At 40.4% G+C, this 12,406-nt stretch overlaps 1 protein-coding gene across 1 annotated transcript in view; it reads right to left on the bottom strand.

The window, feature by feature from the left end:
- NNT (nicotinamide nucleotide transhydrogenase) overlaps positions 1-12,374 on the bottom strand; it is a 51,141-nt gene extending 38,767 nt beyond the window's left edge. Inside the window, exons 1-5 of the mRNA XM_061352176.1 lie at positions 12,319-12,374; positions 11,112-11,309; positions 3,310-3,539; positions 1,726-1,943; positions 119-206 (exon numbers count right to left, since the gene is read on the bottom strand). Coding sequence (XP_061208160.1) covers positions 119-206; positions 1,726-1,943; positions 3,310-3,539; positions 11,112-11,262 — 687 coding nt within the window. The 5' untranslated portion in view covers positions 11,263-11,309; positions 12,319-12,374. The remainder of the gene's footprint in view (positions 1-118; positions 207-1,725; positions 1,944-3,309; positions 3,540-11,111; positions 11,310-12,318) is intronic.
- Positions 12,375-12,406: the final 32 nt, after the last annotated feature.

The raw sequence follows: 12,406 nt of genomic DNA, 5'->3' as shown, positions 1-12,406 counted from the left end.
GTCTCTAGAACTAGCCCCAAGGCACAAAAAAAGCCTTTTAAGACAGTTTCAGCAGTCGTTAGCTGCGCTCAGGAACTCACATTTTCTTCTACCACAGTATCTGTTTAATTGCACATACCTTTGCTGGAGGAACTTTACCAGCAGCTGTGATCTGACCCGTGAAAAATCGACCAAAGTGATTTGCTGCCAGTACCACAGCCTTGTAACTGTCAATTAAGGATGAACACATATCAGTATTTTCCTAGGGTCAGTACAATTCCATTCATGACAGCAATCAAAAGAATAAACATTTGACCATAGCTTACACAGGATAAAGCAAGATCAATATTCTACTGTTGAGCACAAGCTTAATAGTCTATTTCTTTTTTTTTTTCTTTTTCTTGGGGGGGGGGGGGGGGGTGGGGGCGGGGATGCATTTTCAGACATAATTTTTAGAATGCCATATACTGGATGTCCACAACCATTCACTCTCTCAAATTAAATTTTACCTGAACAATATACTCATAACTTGCTAACAGTTAACTCTGTGGTCTTTGAAGCTATCGTTAAAGGATGTAACCTGAAGCATGAACAAGCAAGAACGAAGCATGAACAAGCAATTGCAAAACCCAGAGCAATTCTGCAGTAAACTCACTTAGACAAACAAGCACACATTTAAACAAGATACTCTGACCCTAACTCTGCAGAGCTATATAGTTTAGGCCAAATAGCTTAAGCTTGCTACTTCTTTTGCCCCATCTGCTCTGTAGCCATTCAAGAACGGGTGGCTGGATGCCAAGTTAACATCAACAGAGCTATCAAAAAATGCAAATTAATGTGTAATGTGTCTTTTATTAACAACAGTGCACATTTTCTTGCATTGTTACTAACAGTGTTGTGTTCAACAGCCCCATTCCATTCTTTTTACTGTCTCTAGCAGGAATATATGTAGGTCTGTATGACAAAAAATTAGTTCTAATTTGGAATACAGGTTGCAGATTTTATACTTTTAAACAGTACGAATTTCTGTATTTTAGTAAAATTACACAGAATGAAACACAGAGAAGTAACCAAACATGTGCTCAGATGTATAATGCTGGTGTCCACAAAATCTGGTAGCCTTCTCCAAGGTTTACTATGCCTCACAGACATCATCTAAGTAAAAAGTCAAAAAAAAAAATAAAAAGCAATAAAGAATCTAATAATAGAAGTCAGCTTCATGACAACAACATTTTAATGCACTGGAATACCTACAATACCAGTCACAAAGCATGAAGATGCCTGACAGTATTTGGTCTTTTGTTTGTATCTGCCATGGCAATTACATTCATACTGCATTGCTGCTTGGGTCAGTGAGCTCCCAACACCACCAGATCTCAATGACAGACAACCTGTGTTCAAGCTTTCTCAAAGATAACTTGAGCCTGCTCAGATCTAGCTCAGACAAAAAAAAAAAATAAAAAATAAAAAATAAACTAGAGAAAGCAGTCACGGAATTAAAAGGACTGCCATCAACTTTGTCTATTTAATTTTTCTGTAGGCTTTTTTCTGATCTACTGCAAATCTGACCATAATAAATTTAAGTTGGTTGGCACCTCCAACAGCGTCCTCCTCTGTGAAACAACTATATGAAAACAGAGGTACAGAATTGTTTTGTATATACCCAATACCAAAGAACATAGCTTTTAATCCAGCCATACTTACTCGAGCTGAAAGAAAAAAAAAAAAAAAGAGTAAGATTCATACCCAGCAATGTTGGCCATGGAGCTAAGTGCATCATATCCCTGAGCAATGGTGATCCGTGGAACCTGATCCATAGCCAAGACAGTAGTTTTTTTCTCTGCAAGTTTTTTCAGGAGGTCTGGGTTTTGTGCTGGGTAGATAAAACTAATCAGAGTAGCAGCCGTCTTAAAAAGATCTGCCTCGTGCACACCTAGAGCTGAGTTATATATAGGAGCCCTCACCTGAAGAGAGAAGTTTCCAAATTAATCAGAAGAAATAAATCGGAAAACTGAACTTTCTTCCTGCTCACCTGCAGCTGTCTGTTCCCATCCATAAAGTACACAAGGATAGAAGTATACCAAAGTCTGTTTACATAACTGAACTGTTTACACAAATGAACACAACTGAGTAACTGCAGTTCTTAACTGCAATCCATGTATTAGAATTAGCTCTAGGCAGATTGGTGAGAGAGCAGTAATAGCCATCACACCTTCAGAAAGATATGATGGCTTCTAACCAGCAGTTAGTGGCTTTTATGACAGATAGCTGCCCCAAACACACAATTTTTAAGCAAAATTATTACTGAGTAGACGTGCCATTAAGCTCTACAGGCTAAGAATCACTTATCAGTTTGCAATGCAGCACAGCATACAGAGAATTTCAAGCATGAAGTCCAGCAGATACTCATCTTTATCTGTACTCAATACTTTTTTGAGTTTCTCACTTTTCTTCAAAAAGAAACCTACCTAAAAGGATTGTTGACAAAGCAGCTCACAGAAATTCTATGTTCAAACCTGACAGGATAACTTTAAATAAAGCAGTTAAAAGAAGCCTCAGCAACAAGTTTAAGGTCTTTTTCCATTTTCCTTCAGAACTTTACACAACCTAATACCTCACAAGCAACTTCACTTCTAGTAGCTCTCCTAGATCAACTACAATTCATCTAGTTATAAAAACTTCTGAAATGCTCAGTTGTGGAATTGCTGGATGCCTGATTGAGAAAAGTTAGAAACCAGCATCTTCAGAATTCCAAGCAACTCTCTCTAAAGAATAATCTCAGTTGTATGTTGCTACTTTTGCAGTGAAAGTTTCTTAAGCAGGGACCTCATTTGATTAGTCTAGAACTAGTAGCCTGCCACACTGGATATAAGGACGAAATTCTTTCCTGTTAGGGTGGTGAGGCACTGGAATAGGTTACCCAGGGAGGTTGTGAATGCTCCATCCCTGGCAGTGTTCAAGGCCAGGCTGGACAGAGCCTTGGATGATGTGGTTTAGAGTGAGGTGTCTCTGCCCATGGCAGGGGGGGCTGGAACTTGATGATCTTAAGGTCCTTTCCAACCCTAACTATTCTATGATTCTATGAAATACAACACCTCCAAGCTTGTTAAAAACTTGGTAAGTAATTATCCTAACTCTTTTCAATGCTGCCATTTACTAGCTTATTACTGCAGGTGTACACCTGAGGTATTAAAAAAAAAAAGAAGAAAATTGAATCAGAGGAAAACTCTAACTTACTTACTGAACTTTCAGCACTCTAGCAGAAAAAAAAATTACCTTTATGTTTCTCCAAAAAGAATGTAATAGGAAATATATTAATAAAGCAATTACTTTGATAATCAAATCAGAAGCTAGGACTTCCTTGGTCCCCTGGATCTTTGCTCCAACTTCTCTGTACTGGTCATCAGAAAATTTGGAAGCTTCTCCAGCACCATATTCCACCACAACGTTGAAGCCTTGTTTGGCCAAGGCTTGAACTCCAGCTGGTGATAGAGCCACTCTCTTCTCATTCTCAAATATCTCCTTGGGGACACCTACAGTCAGCTGTTTATACGGAATTCCTGTAAGAGTGGCAGATAAGACAGCATTAGTTGCAAAGATTAATAAATTGATATTAATGGCACTATTCAGTGTTGTACAGACACATGCAGACATGTCATACTTACCAGTTCTCCCTCCTAATGCAGGAAGAAGTAGAATGATCTTTCCTGGCACTGTAGTTTACATTTCCTTAAATTACACCACTTTGCTAGAGATCCTTGTTCTCTCAGGAATTGACAGATCAGCCCAATCAACCACACAAGCAGTAAGAAGTGCTTGGTGAAGTTCATACCAATCTGAAGTTATAGTTCTGACTGTGTAACTGTCATTCTGACTTATACTTTACATGGTGTTCTGGTGATAACACATTCTACCTGGGGTCAGAAGGGTTTAAATCTCTCTCTACTCACTATTGTGAAGAAATAAACAAATCAGTTTGTTCATCTGAACTGCATTTTAAATGAGCATGTTTTTAATGTTTATCAAAATACAGTTGTCTCTGATACCTACTAATGAATGTAATTTAAATACTACAAAAGACATTGAAAGACACAACTGTATCTATAACGTACTCTTACAATTTGTACAGAGACAAAAATCAGTGAATTCAGGAGTAGTGGAAGAATAATGGAATATCTGTCTACTAGTTTATTCAATTATAGTTCCCTTCAATATTACTTCCTTGCCTTAACTTGTTCAAAGCTCTTCTAAGTAACATCAGCAAAATGCTGAGGCTGCAATCTATCAGTTTTAGCTTAAGGTTTCAAATTACAAATATCTTTGTAATTGTTCACATACAATTTGTGGACTTCTAGTACAATATCTGATCAAATTAAGTGCTTAAATACATAATTTATAAATACACAGACTCAAGCAGTATACTTATAAATCAAATTACTGTTTTAAATATACTCAACAGCATGCAGTCCAGCACGCAGGCCCAGTTTTTCATCAGCTTTCAGTGCTATCTAGAATTTAAACCTGGATTGTGACATTTGTACATGAGCCACTTGCACCGCATATAGTTTAATGAAACATACGTGCCTAAGCAGTCACAGATACTAAAGATCAAGCAGCAAAAACAAACAAAACAAAAAAAAAAGGGTGAGAGGAAGGGGATGAGAGGTTTGTTTAATTTACAGATCTGCTTTTCATTTTGTCCCTAAACTATGTATTCTGCTACAAACATTGTAGCACACTAGTAATGTGTTGCATGTTTTAGGAAGGCCTCCTTTTCACTTTTTTTTTCCTGTTTGTTTAAGATAGAAACAAGCAAAACAAAGCCAAACCATACCACACTAGAAGAACTTGGAGGAACTGAGTTAGTTTGATATTTTAAAATCTAAATCTGAAATAAAAACTAGGACTATAAAGTGTTTAAAGTTGAACATCTGAAAATGGTTTAACAACTTTCAAGATACTATCAACCTATAATGTTCTGAAAAAAAACTGCTAAGAACTGGTACTTACATATCTGTATGTACTTGTCAGTCTTCTAATCCATTAAAAAAAAAAATGGTTGAACATATCCAACAAGATGACAGAGTTCACAAAAAAGTGCATTACTTCTAATTATTTTTACCTTTTTTCTTTTTAGCTTTCTCTTTGAAACGGAACTAATAAAATAGTAACAAATAATTTGAAGACAGAGTATTGTGATATTTTGTATGTTGGAAAACATTTAAATTTTTTTAAATTACAAGACAAAAATCAAATTCAGAAAAACATGATTTAAGGGAACATGAAGTCACAGCAGGAGTGAGAATGCACATCTAAAACAACAGACCCACAAAGGTAACAATGCTTTGCAAAGATTTCTTTCATCAGCATACACCACATATAATCATCACTGTGCAAACTGTGCAGCTCAGGGCATCCCTATCACAGCAGCACTAACCACTTTAAAGCCACAGTAACTGTTGCTGTCACTCATACAAATCACCCTTGTCATTTGAAAAGAATTTTCTCTTCATCTCTTCTCCTGATTAGTACACAATGAAGTTCTGCTTCTGATTTTCACTAAATCAGTTCAGTGGAAATAGGCTCTGTTGTCTTTTAGAACCAGAAATGAAACCTAAAAGATTAAAATTTGTTAAAGAGACCAATCATAATTCCAAAGGAAGTAGCTCTAGGATAGAAGGCAAATAGCTTTTCAAGAAGTGCTAAGAAAATAAGAACTGGAGTGATACCTTCCCCTTCTGCTTCTCTAAGTTTCTGCAGCACACAAATTCAGAGAAAGGAAGGAATTATAGCATAAAGGGGATAAAAGGATAACTGCAAATTCAAAGGCACACAAACTTGGCTAAAGATTATGTACTTCTCAAGAAAAAACATGTAGATATTTTTCTTTTTTTTTTTTAATCTCCTATGGCTCAAATGACAATACATGCTTCTGGTTTCTTTTTGCTCTCTTGTTTTGTGTGGGGTACCACAGTAAAAGTCTAAGAGTGATGGGACAAGAATATGCTCTCACTGTATGCTAAATGTGTTTCCTTATTTCTCCTTTTCATGTTGGTACATCTTGCATGAAATAAAAACAGGTGAAACTATTTGTGCAACTTATTTGGCAAGGAGAACGATCAGAGACCAATACTGAGGACTATGATGGGGCTACGGAACTGATGGACAGGGGTAGAGCAGTTGATGTCATCTACCTGGACTTGCGCAAAGTGTTCGACACTGTCCTGGACAACATCCAATTGGAAAGACATAAATTTTATAGGTGGACCACTCAGTGAATAAAGAACAGTCTGGCTGGCCGCATGCAAAAACTTGTGGACAATGGCTCAATGTCCAGCTGGAGACCAGCAACAAGTGGTGTCCCTCAGGAATCGGTGTTGGGACTGGTTTTGTTCAGCATCTTTGTCCGTGACATGGACAGTGGGATTGAGAGCACCCTTAGCAAGTTTGCCAACGACACCAAGCTGTGTGGTTCGGTTGATACGCTGGAGGGAAGGAATGCCATCCAGAGGGACCTCGACAGGCTTGTGAGGCGGGCTGATGCCAACCTCATGAAGTTTAACCATGCCAAGTGCAAGGTCCTACACCTGGGTCAGAGCAATCCCAGGCACAGCTACAGGTTGGGCAGAGAAGAGATTCAGAGCAGCCCTGCGGAGAAGGACTTGGGGGTGCTGGTCGATGAGAAAATGAACATGAGCCAGCAGTGTGCGCTTGCAGCCCAGAAAGCCAACCGTATCCTGGGCTGCATCAAAAGGAGCACGACCAGCAGGTTGAAGGAGGTGATCCTGCTGCTCTACTCTGCTCTCGTGAGACCTCACTTGGAGTACTGTGTGCAGTTCTGGTGTCCTCAACATAAAAAGGACATGGAACTGTTGGAACAAGTCCAGAGGAGGGCCACAAGGATGATCAGGGGACTGGAGCACCTCCCGTGTGAAGACAGGCTGAGAAAGTTGGGGCTGTTCAGCCTGGAGAAGAGAAGGCTGTGTGGAGACCTCATAGCAGCCTTCCAGTATCTGAAGGGGTCCTACAGGATGCTTGGGAGGGACTCCTCATTAGGGAGTGTAGTGACAGAACAAGGGGTAATGGGTTCATACTTGAACAGGGGAAGTTTAGACTGGGTATAAGGAAGAAGTTCTTTACTGTAAGGGTGGTGAAGCACTGGAATGTGTTGCCCAGGGAAGCTGTGAATGCTCCATCCCTGGCAGTGTTCAAGGGCAGGTTGGACAGAGTCTTGGGTGACATGATTTAGTGTGAAATGTCCCTGCCCATGGCAGGGGACTTGGAACTCGATGATCTTAAGGTCTTTTCCAACCCTAACTATTCTATGATTCCATGACTATGTCCTCATCCGATGCTTTGGGAGATCAAATCCAAGATAAACATTCAACAAGTCTCATTTGCCTCTCACCTTCTCTTCTCCTCTGTCCCACTACTAAATTTCTAGCAAACAGCAAATATAAAGGCACATGAACACAAAAGGAAAGAACCATCAGTTTGCCAGCAGTTAGCTACAGCAGGTACAGGACATTTTTCAAGAAGACTATACCAAGCTATCACATCATTCAACACCAAAACGAAGCAAATGTCTACAACTGCAAAGGAAAGACCTATGTTAAAACTTCAGGACAGGCTACAATAAATATTATTTGTGAATAATAACTATACTGTGAGCACAGATTTGGCTTATTAAACTCAGCAATATTATGGAAGTTATTAGTTTTGAAAAGTTTAAATCTATAATCATAAACTTAGGATCTTTATTGAGATTTTATTTCAAGAAAGAACATCTGCAGTCCTTCCCATGCATTTTAAACTGCATAAGAATGTGAAGCTTCCAAGTTGCCTTTCTAAGCTTCCACATCCTATAATTTAAGAATTGCCTGATTTAAGCTTCCACATCCAAAAATTTAAGAACTGCTTTATCACATGAAGAAGATTTTCCAGAAACCGACCACTACACACATACCTTGAGAGTCTTTTTTGAGTCACATGAAGATTCTGAATGTACTGTTCATTTTGTAGGAAATACACCACTTTTTTTTTTTTTTTATACAGAGAATCAACAGCAAAAGGACACCGCCAATACCAGAAGTGGTAAAATAAATTTCACAGGCCTAAAAATCTTAGTGTGGAATATAGAAAACTAGTAAGACCCCTACCATAATTTCAACTGTGTAATGAAGACAAGTCTCAAACTTCAAGTAAGCAAAGTAAGTAGGTAATCTAAATCTTCAAGCTCCAGAAATCAAACAAAAATAACTATCATCACAGAAGTGATGATCTCCATTTAACTTTTATCTACAAACCAGGTGTTTAAAGAAGATCATAAGCTAAAACTAGCAAGAAAACTTAGAACATTTTATGTAGAGAAATAGAGAAAAATAGAGATTTTTAGTCCCCTAACCTGATTTCAGGAAGAAGTCTGGAGGAAAGTATTACCACCAACAGACTTAGAGAAAAGAGAAGTTTTGACTATATGCCATATGTTCTGGGATAGGAAAACAGGATATGTAACCTGTTTATTTTATAAGTTACTCTAACATCAGCCTTAAACCAAACATCTCACCTGTTCTGAAGATGAGGACATGTTCCAAAGAACATCAATATGATGTTGGGAAAATCAGAAAAAACAAAACCAAAAAAAAACCCTAAAGGATGGTACAGAATATTAAACAAAAGCCTGATCCCTCTTCTTACACAAGCAAGGGGATATAAAAAAAAAACCAAGGAAATTAATGGAGAATACCTATGATTTATAAATAATGTACAGCTTATCAAGAGAGTAAGTTGATAATACACTGCTGTAAGGTTTAAAAGTTCGGCTACACGGGGGCGGGGGGGAAATGCCTTTTTAAGAAAGAAGAATAAAAATTAAAATTACATTAAAAATGCCAAGATAGAGATGGGTGAAAGACACAGAGCTCTAAGGCAAATGAATCTGGAAGTACATTGGAAACTTGTCAGTCGGTCACCCTTCTCAGGGCTTGGGAAAGTTTTGCATCTGTTTCTCAAGCACCTTGTGCTAGCAACAATTTGAGATAGACTGCAGGAATACTTTTTACTCCTGTATGAAAATGCCTATGTTTCTAAGGAATGCAGAAAGCAAATTAAACAGCCGTAAGAAAAGTATCCATCTTCCAAGTTTACTTTTCAACTGACTCCAAGTCCCTTCACACCTGAAGTAGCTGTTGTTCCTGTACATAACATATCCTGGATTAAATGAAAGCTAATCTGAGAAAACGGAAGTAACAACACAGGTTTAACAAGAATTACTGTGACAGCGGTCTTTTCGGAAAACTGACTGTTCCTAGTATTACAGTGATTTTATCAAGTGTCACTTATAACTTCTAAAAGAATAAAATGTAGTTATTTTCTAAGCTGTTAAATTTTGATTCAAGAGCACTTAAAAAGTATACATAGGCAACAGTACTGCCAGTAATTCGTCAGTCAATGGCTGGTTTATCCTTGATTTGTCCCCTACTGAGTGACAGATCTCATGTTACCAAAACTAACTATGAGAACAGCTTAATTATCAACCAAAATACTTCCCCAACTTAATTCTCAACATTAACTAACTGCATTGCATGAACACTATTCGCTCTTAAATAAGGACTTTCACATGACAGATGTGAAGAGACATTCAGAGCACTGAATGCTTGAACACATGACACTTATCAGAATTCTCTGTCCTTGTGGAAAACATTCTGAAGAGCAATTTATAAAAACAGAAAAACGCAGACACATGAGAGACAGAGACAAGCATACTCACTTCAGTAAAACTGAAGAGATCTTGCAGTTTCATGATCAAATTTGTGGTCAAAGTCAACTACAAGATTGATTCCAAACTCAAACAACAACAAGGGCACTTACCTGGGACATTTGAGAAAGAACCTTGAACCTAGTTTTCTACATCCCAGATTAACACCACCAACCAAGGGTCAATTTGCCATATCAAGACAGACAGATGTCTCATTCGGTACTTAATATGAAAAAAATTTTTGGAGCATCACAAATCTGTCAGTCAGAGCAAAGAAATTCAGGTTCACCATGCAACTGTGGTAAAAAAACCATGCGATACCAATTATAAGGAGCCCTTGGGACTAAAGAAACTCTTCCTCTCACCACATTTCTTCAGACGCTCCAAATCATTGGCTCACTGATTTGAGAGGACCCCAGAACGCACCAGCCATTGTTAGTACTGCCAGAAATTCCATGCAACAAAGGCTTCTCAGAGTTATCTAGTCTCGTTTTGTGTCCTGTGTTTTCATAACCAGACACTTCAATCCACAAACAGCACTACTTTTCTAAGATATCTAATGCAGTTACCTACTGTGCATATCTGGAAGAACTGAACATCACGTGTACAGTGTCTAACTTTCCACATTAATCTGTCGCAGACTGAGAAGATCCTAGATCTGCACTGCAGCTGGGTCTCTAAATTCCTTCAGGGAAGCATGACCCATGCAGGATAATGGGCAAAAATATGATTAAATCAGTTTTATATATTCTCCAGTCCTCTAGCTCTCAGGCTATACACTGCATAGGGAAAAAAACAAAGTCAGTTCTGATTTTCATGCAGCAGGTTCACATCATAAACTGGAACCAAGGACATCCCTCCACTCCCCCCCTTCTTTTTTTTTTTCTCTCTCCGGAAAATACCTGAGCCTGCCATTATCTGCCCATAAACATAATTAGTGCAAACACAGCAACAAACCCTACATGTGAAGATGCAGATCGAAAGTTCTTCAAGGCAGTGCAACGTAAGTTTTCTGAAAAAAAAGATTTTTTTTTAGATGGGATAGCTGCATCTACATATAGTCATGCTTGCAGATCCCCTCTCTGTAAGGGCTCTATTTTCCCCTGCATGCACACAAAGAGTTGCACAACCACACCTCTTGGGAAACTCAGGCTTTTTATTAAGAAAAGTGTTCATAAAAAACACAAACACCTTTCATGTACCCCCTTTAAAACCAGCGTAAAATTGTACTGCATCTGACCCAAGCATGCTACTGACATGATTTAAGGGCGCTCTTTTTAAGTCTCTTCTGTACTAATGCATGTCTGAAAGAAAAATTGAATCTATCTCCATGTTTTAAAATAAAATATTATTTACAATAGTGTAATCTATTTACCTGGCTTTAGAACTGCCCGAGTCGTGAGCATCCTGTGGGTTCTAAACATTCGCAATCGTGGCATCTTTGCAGAATGCACATTAGGTGGTAAGACACTGCTGAAAACAGGAGCGGAGCACCCACTAACAGCAGCACGCAGAAGGCTCGCCATTTTGCCCAGACCTTACAGCAGACTCCTTGCCACTTATGGAATTCGGGCTGCACACATAAAAACAAAGCAAGAATTATTAATGATACAAGACAGAAGGCATGTAAACTCAGTAGCCTAAGTCCTTGTCTACTGCCAGTAGCCATGAGATGATCATTTCTCCCCTTTTCTTCCTAGCTAGAACTTTCTTTTTAACTGAGGCAACTAGCGAACTAAAGTAACAAGACCACAGCAGGGTTTACATTATAATAAGTTGACCTAGAAATCGCATTCTGTGCTCAAAGACTGCATTCTCCTCACACCATCCCTGTAAACCAGGATCTTTGACACGTGTAAACTTCCTGGGGACGCAGAACCAAACAATTCAATCCCCTACCAGAGTCCTCAGAACAGTTACCCGCTGCGGGACAGCATCTCACGGGCGCTCCGGACACATCCCAGAGCAGGCACTCGGGATGGGACAAGCAGGGCAGAGGGCAGCGGAGCCGGGACGCCGTCTTCAGCAGGCGGGTACTGACTGCTTACGGATGCCAGGGCTCCTCGCCCGACACCCAGCCGGGTCTAACGCGCCGTCCCTTCCCTCCCCACAGCGAGGTACCACCGCTTCCCCACCGGCCCTGCCCACACCACAGAGCCCCCGTTTTGTTCCCGCTACTATTTATAGCCACGGCCACTGACAGACCTTAGTTGGGCAGGCGACTCGCCCCTCTCCCGCCAGGGCCCCCCGCCCCTTCCTCCCCGGCACAATGGCTATCGCGCTCGCCCAGGGGGAGGCCGGCAGCCGCCACTTCGCTCCCTGCCTGGAGCCCGCCAGCGGGCCCCTTTCCGCGTTACCTGCCTTCTCTACGCGTCCTCCCTCCCCCAAGTCTTTCCTTCCTCTCTACCGCCCTTCCTTCCCGCGGCTCCCAGGCGCTGCGAGAAAGAGACCCCGCAGCCCTCCCCCTCAGCAAGGGCCAGTCCCCGGCCAAGCAGTGAGAAACCAAACATGCCACCGCCCCTATCCCGCAAGACACCCACCAGCCGTACCGCCAGCACGGCCCTGCCGCGGCACTAACCGACCTTGGGTCGAGGCGGCGCGGCAGCTCCAGCGCGGTGCGGGGTTGGGTGGGGTGGGGCTGGAGGGGCGGGACGGGACGGGACGGGATGG

Source organism: Neopsephotus bourkii, unplaced genomic scaffold (assembly GCF_033783945.1).
Source record: "Neopsephotus bourkii isolate Nb327-2 ecotype Australia unplaced genomic scaffold, CSIRO-AGI_Nbou_v1 NB_631, whole genome shotgun sequence".
Classification (NCBI taxonomy): domain Eukaryota; kingdom Metazoa; phylum Chordata; class Aves; order Psittaciformes; family Psittacidae; genus Neopsephotus; species Neopsephotus bourkii.
The sequence above is the reverse complement of the archived record's forward strand: the minus strand, read 5'-3'. Positions and strand labels throughout refer to the sequence as shown.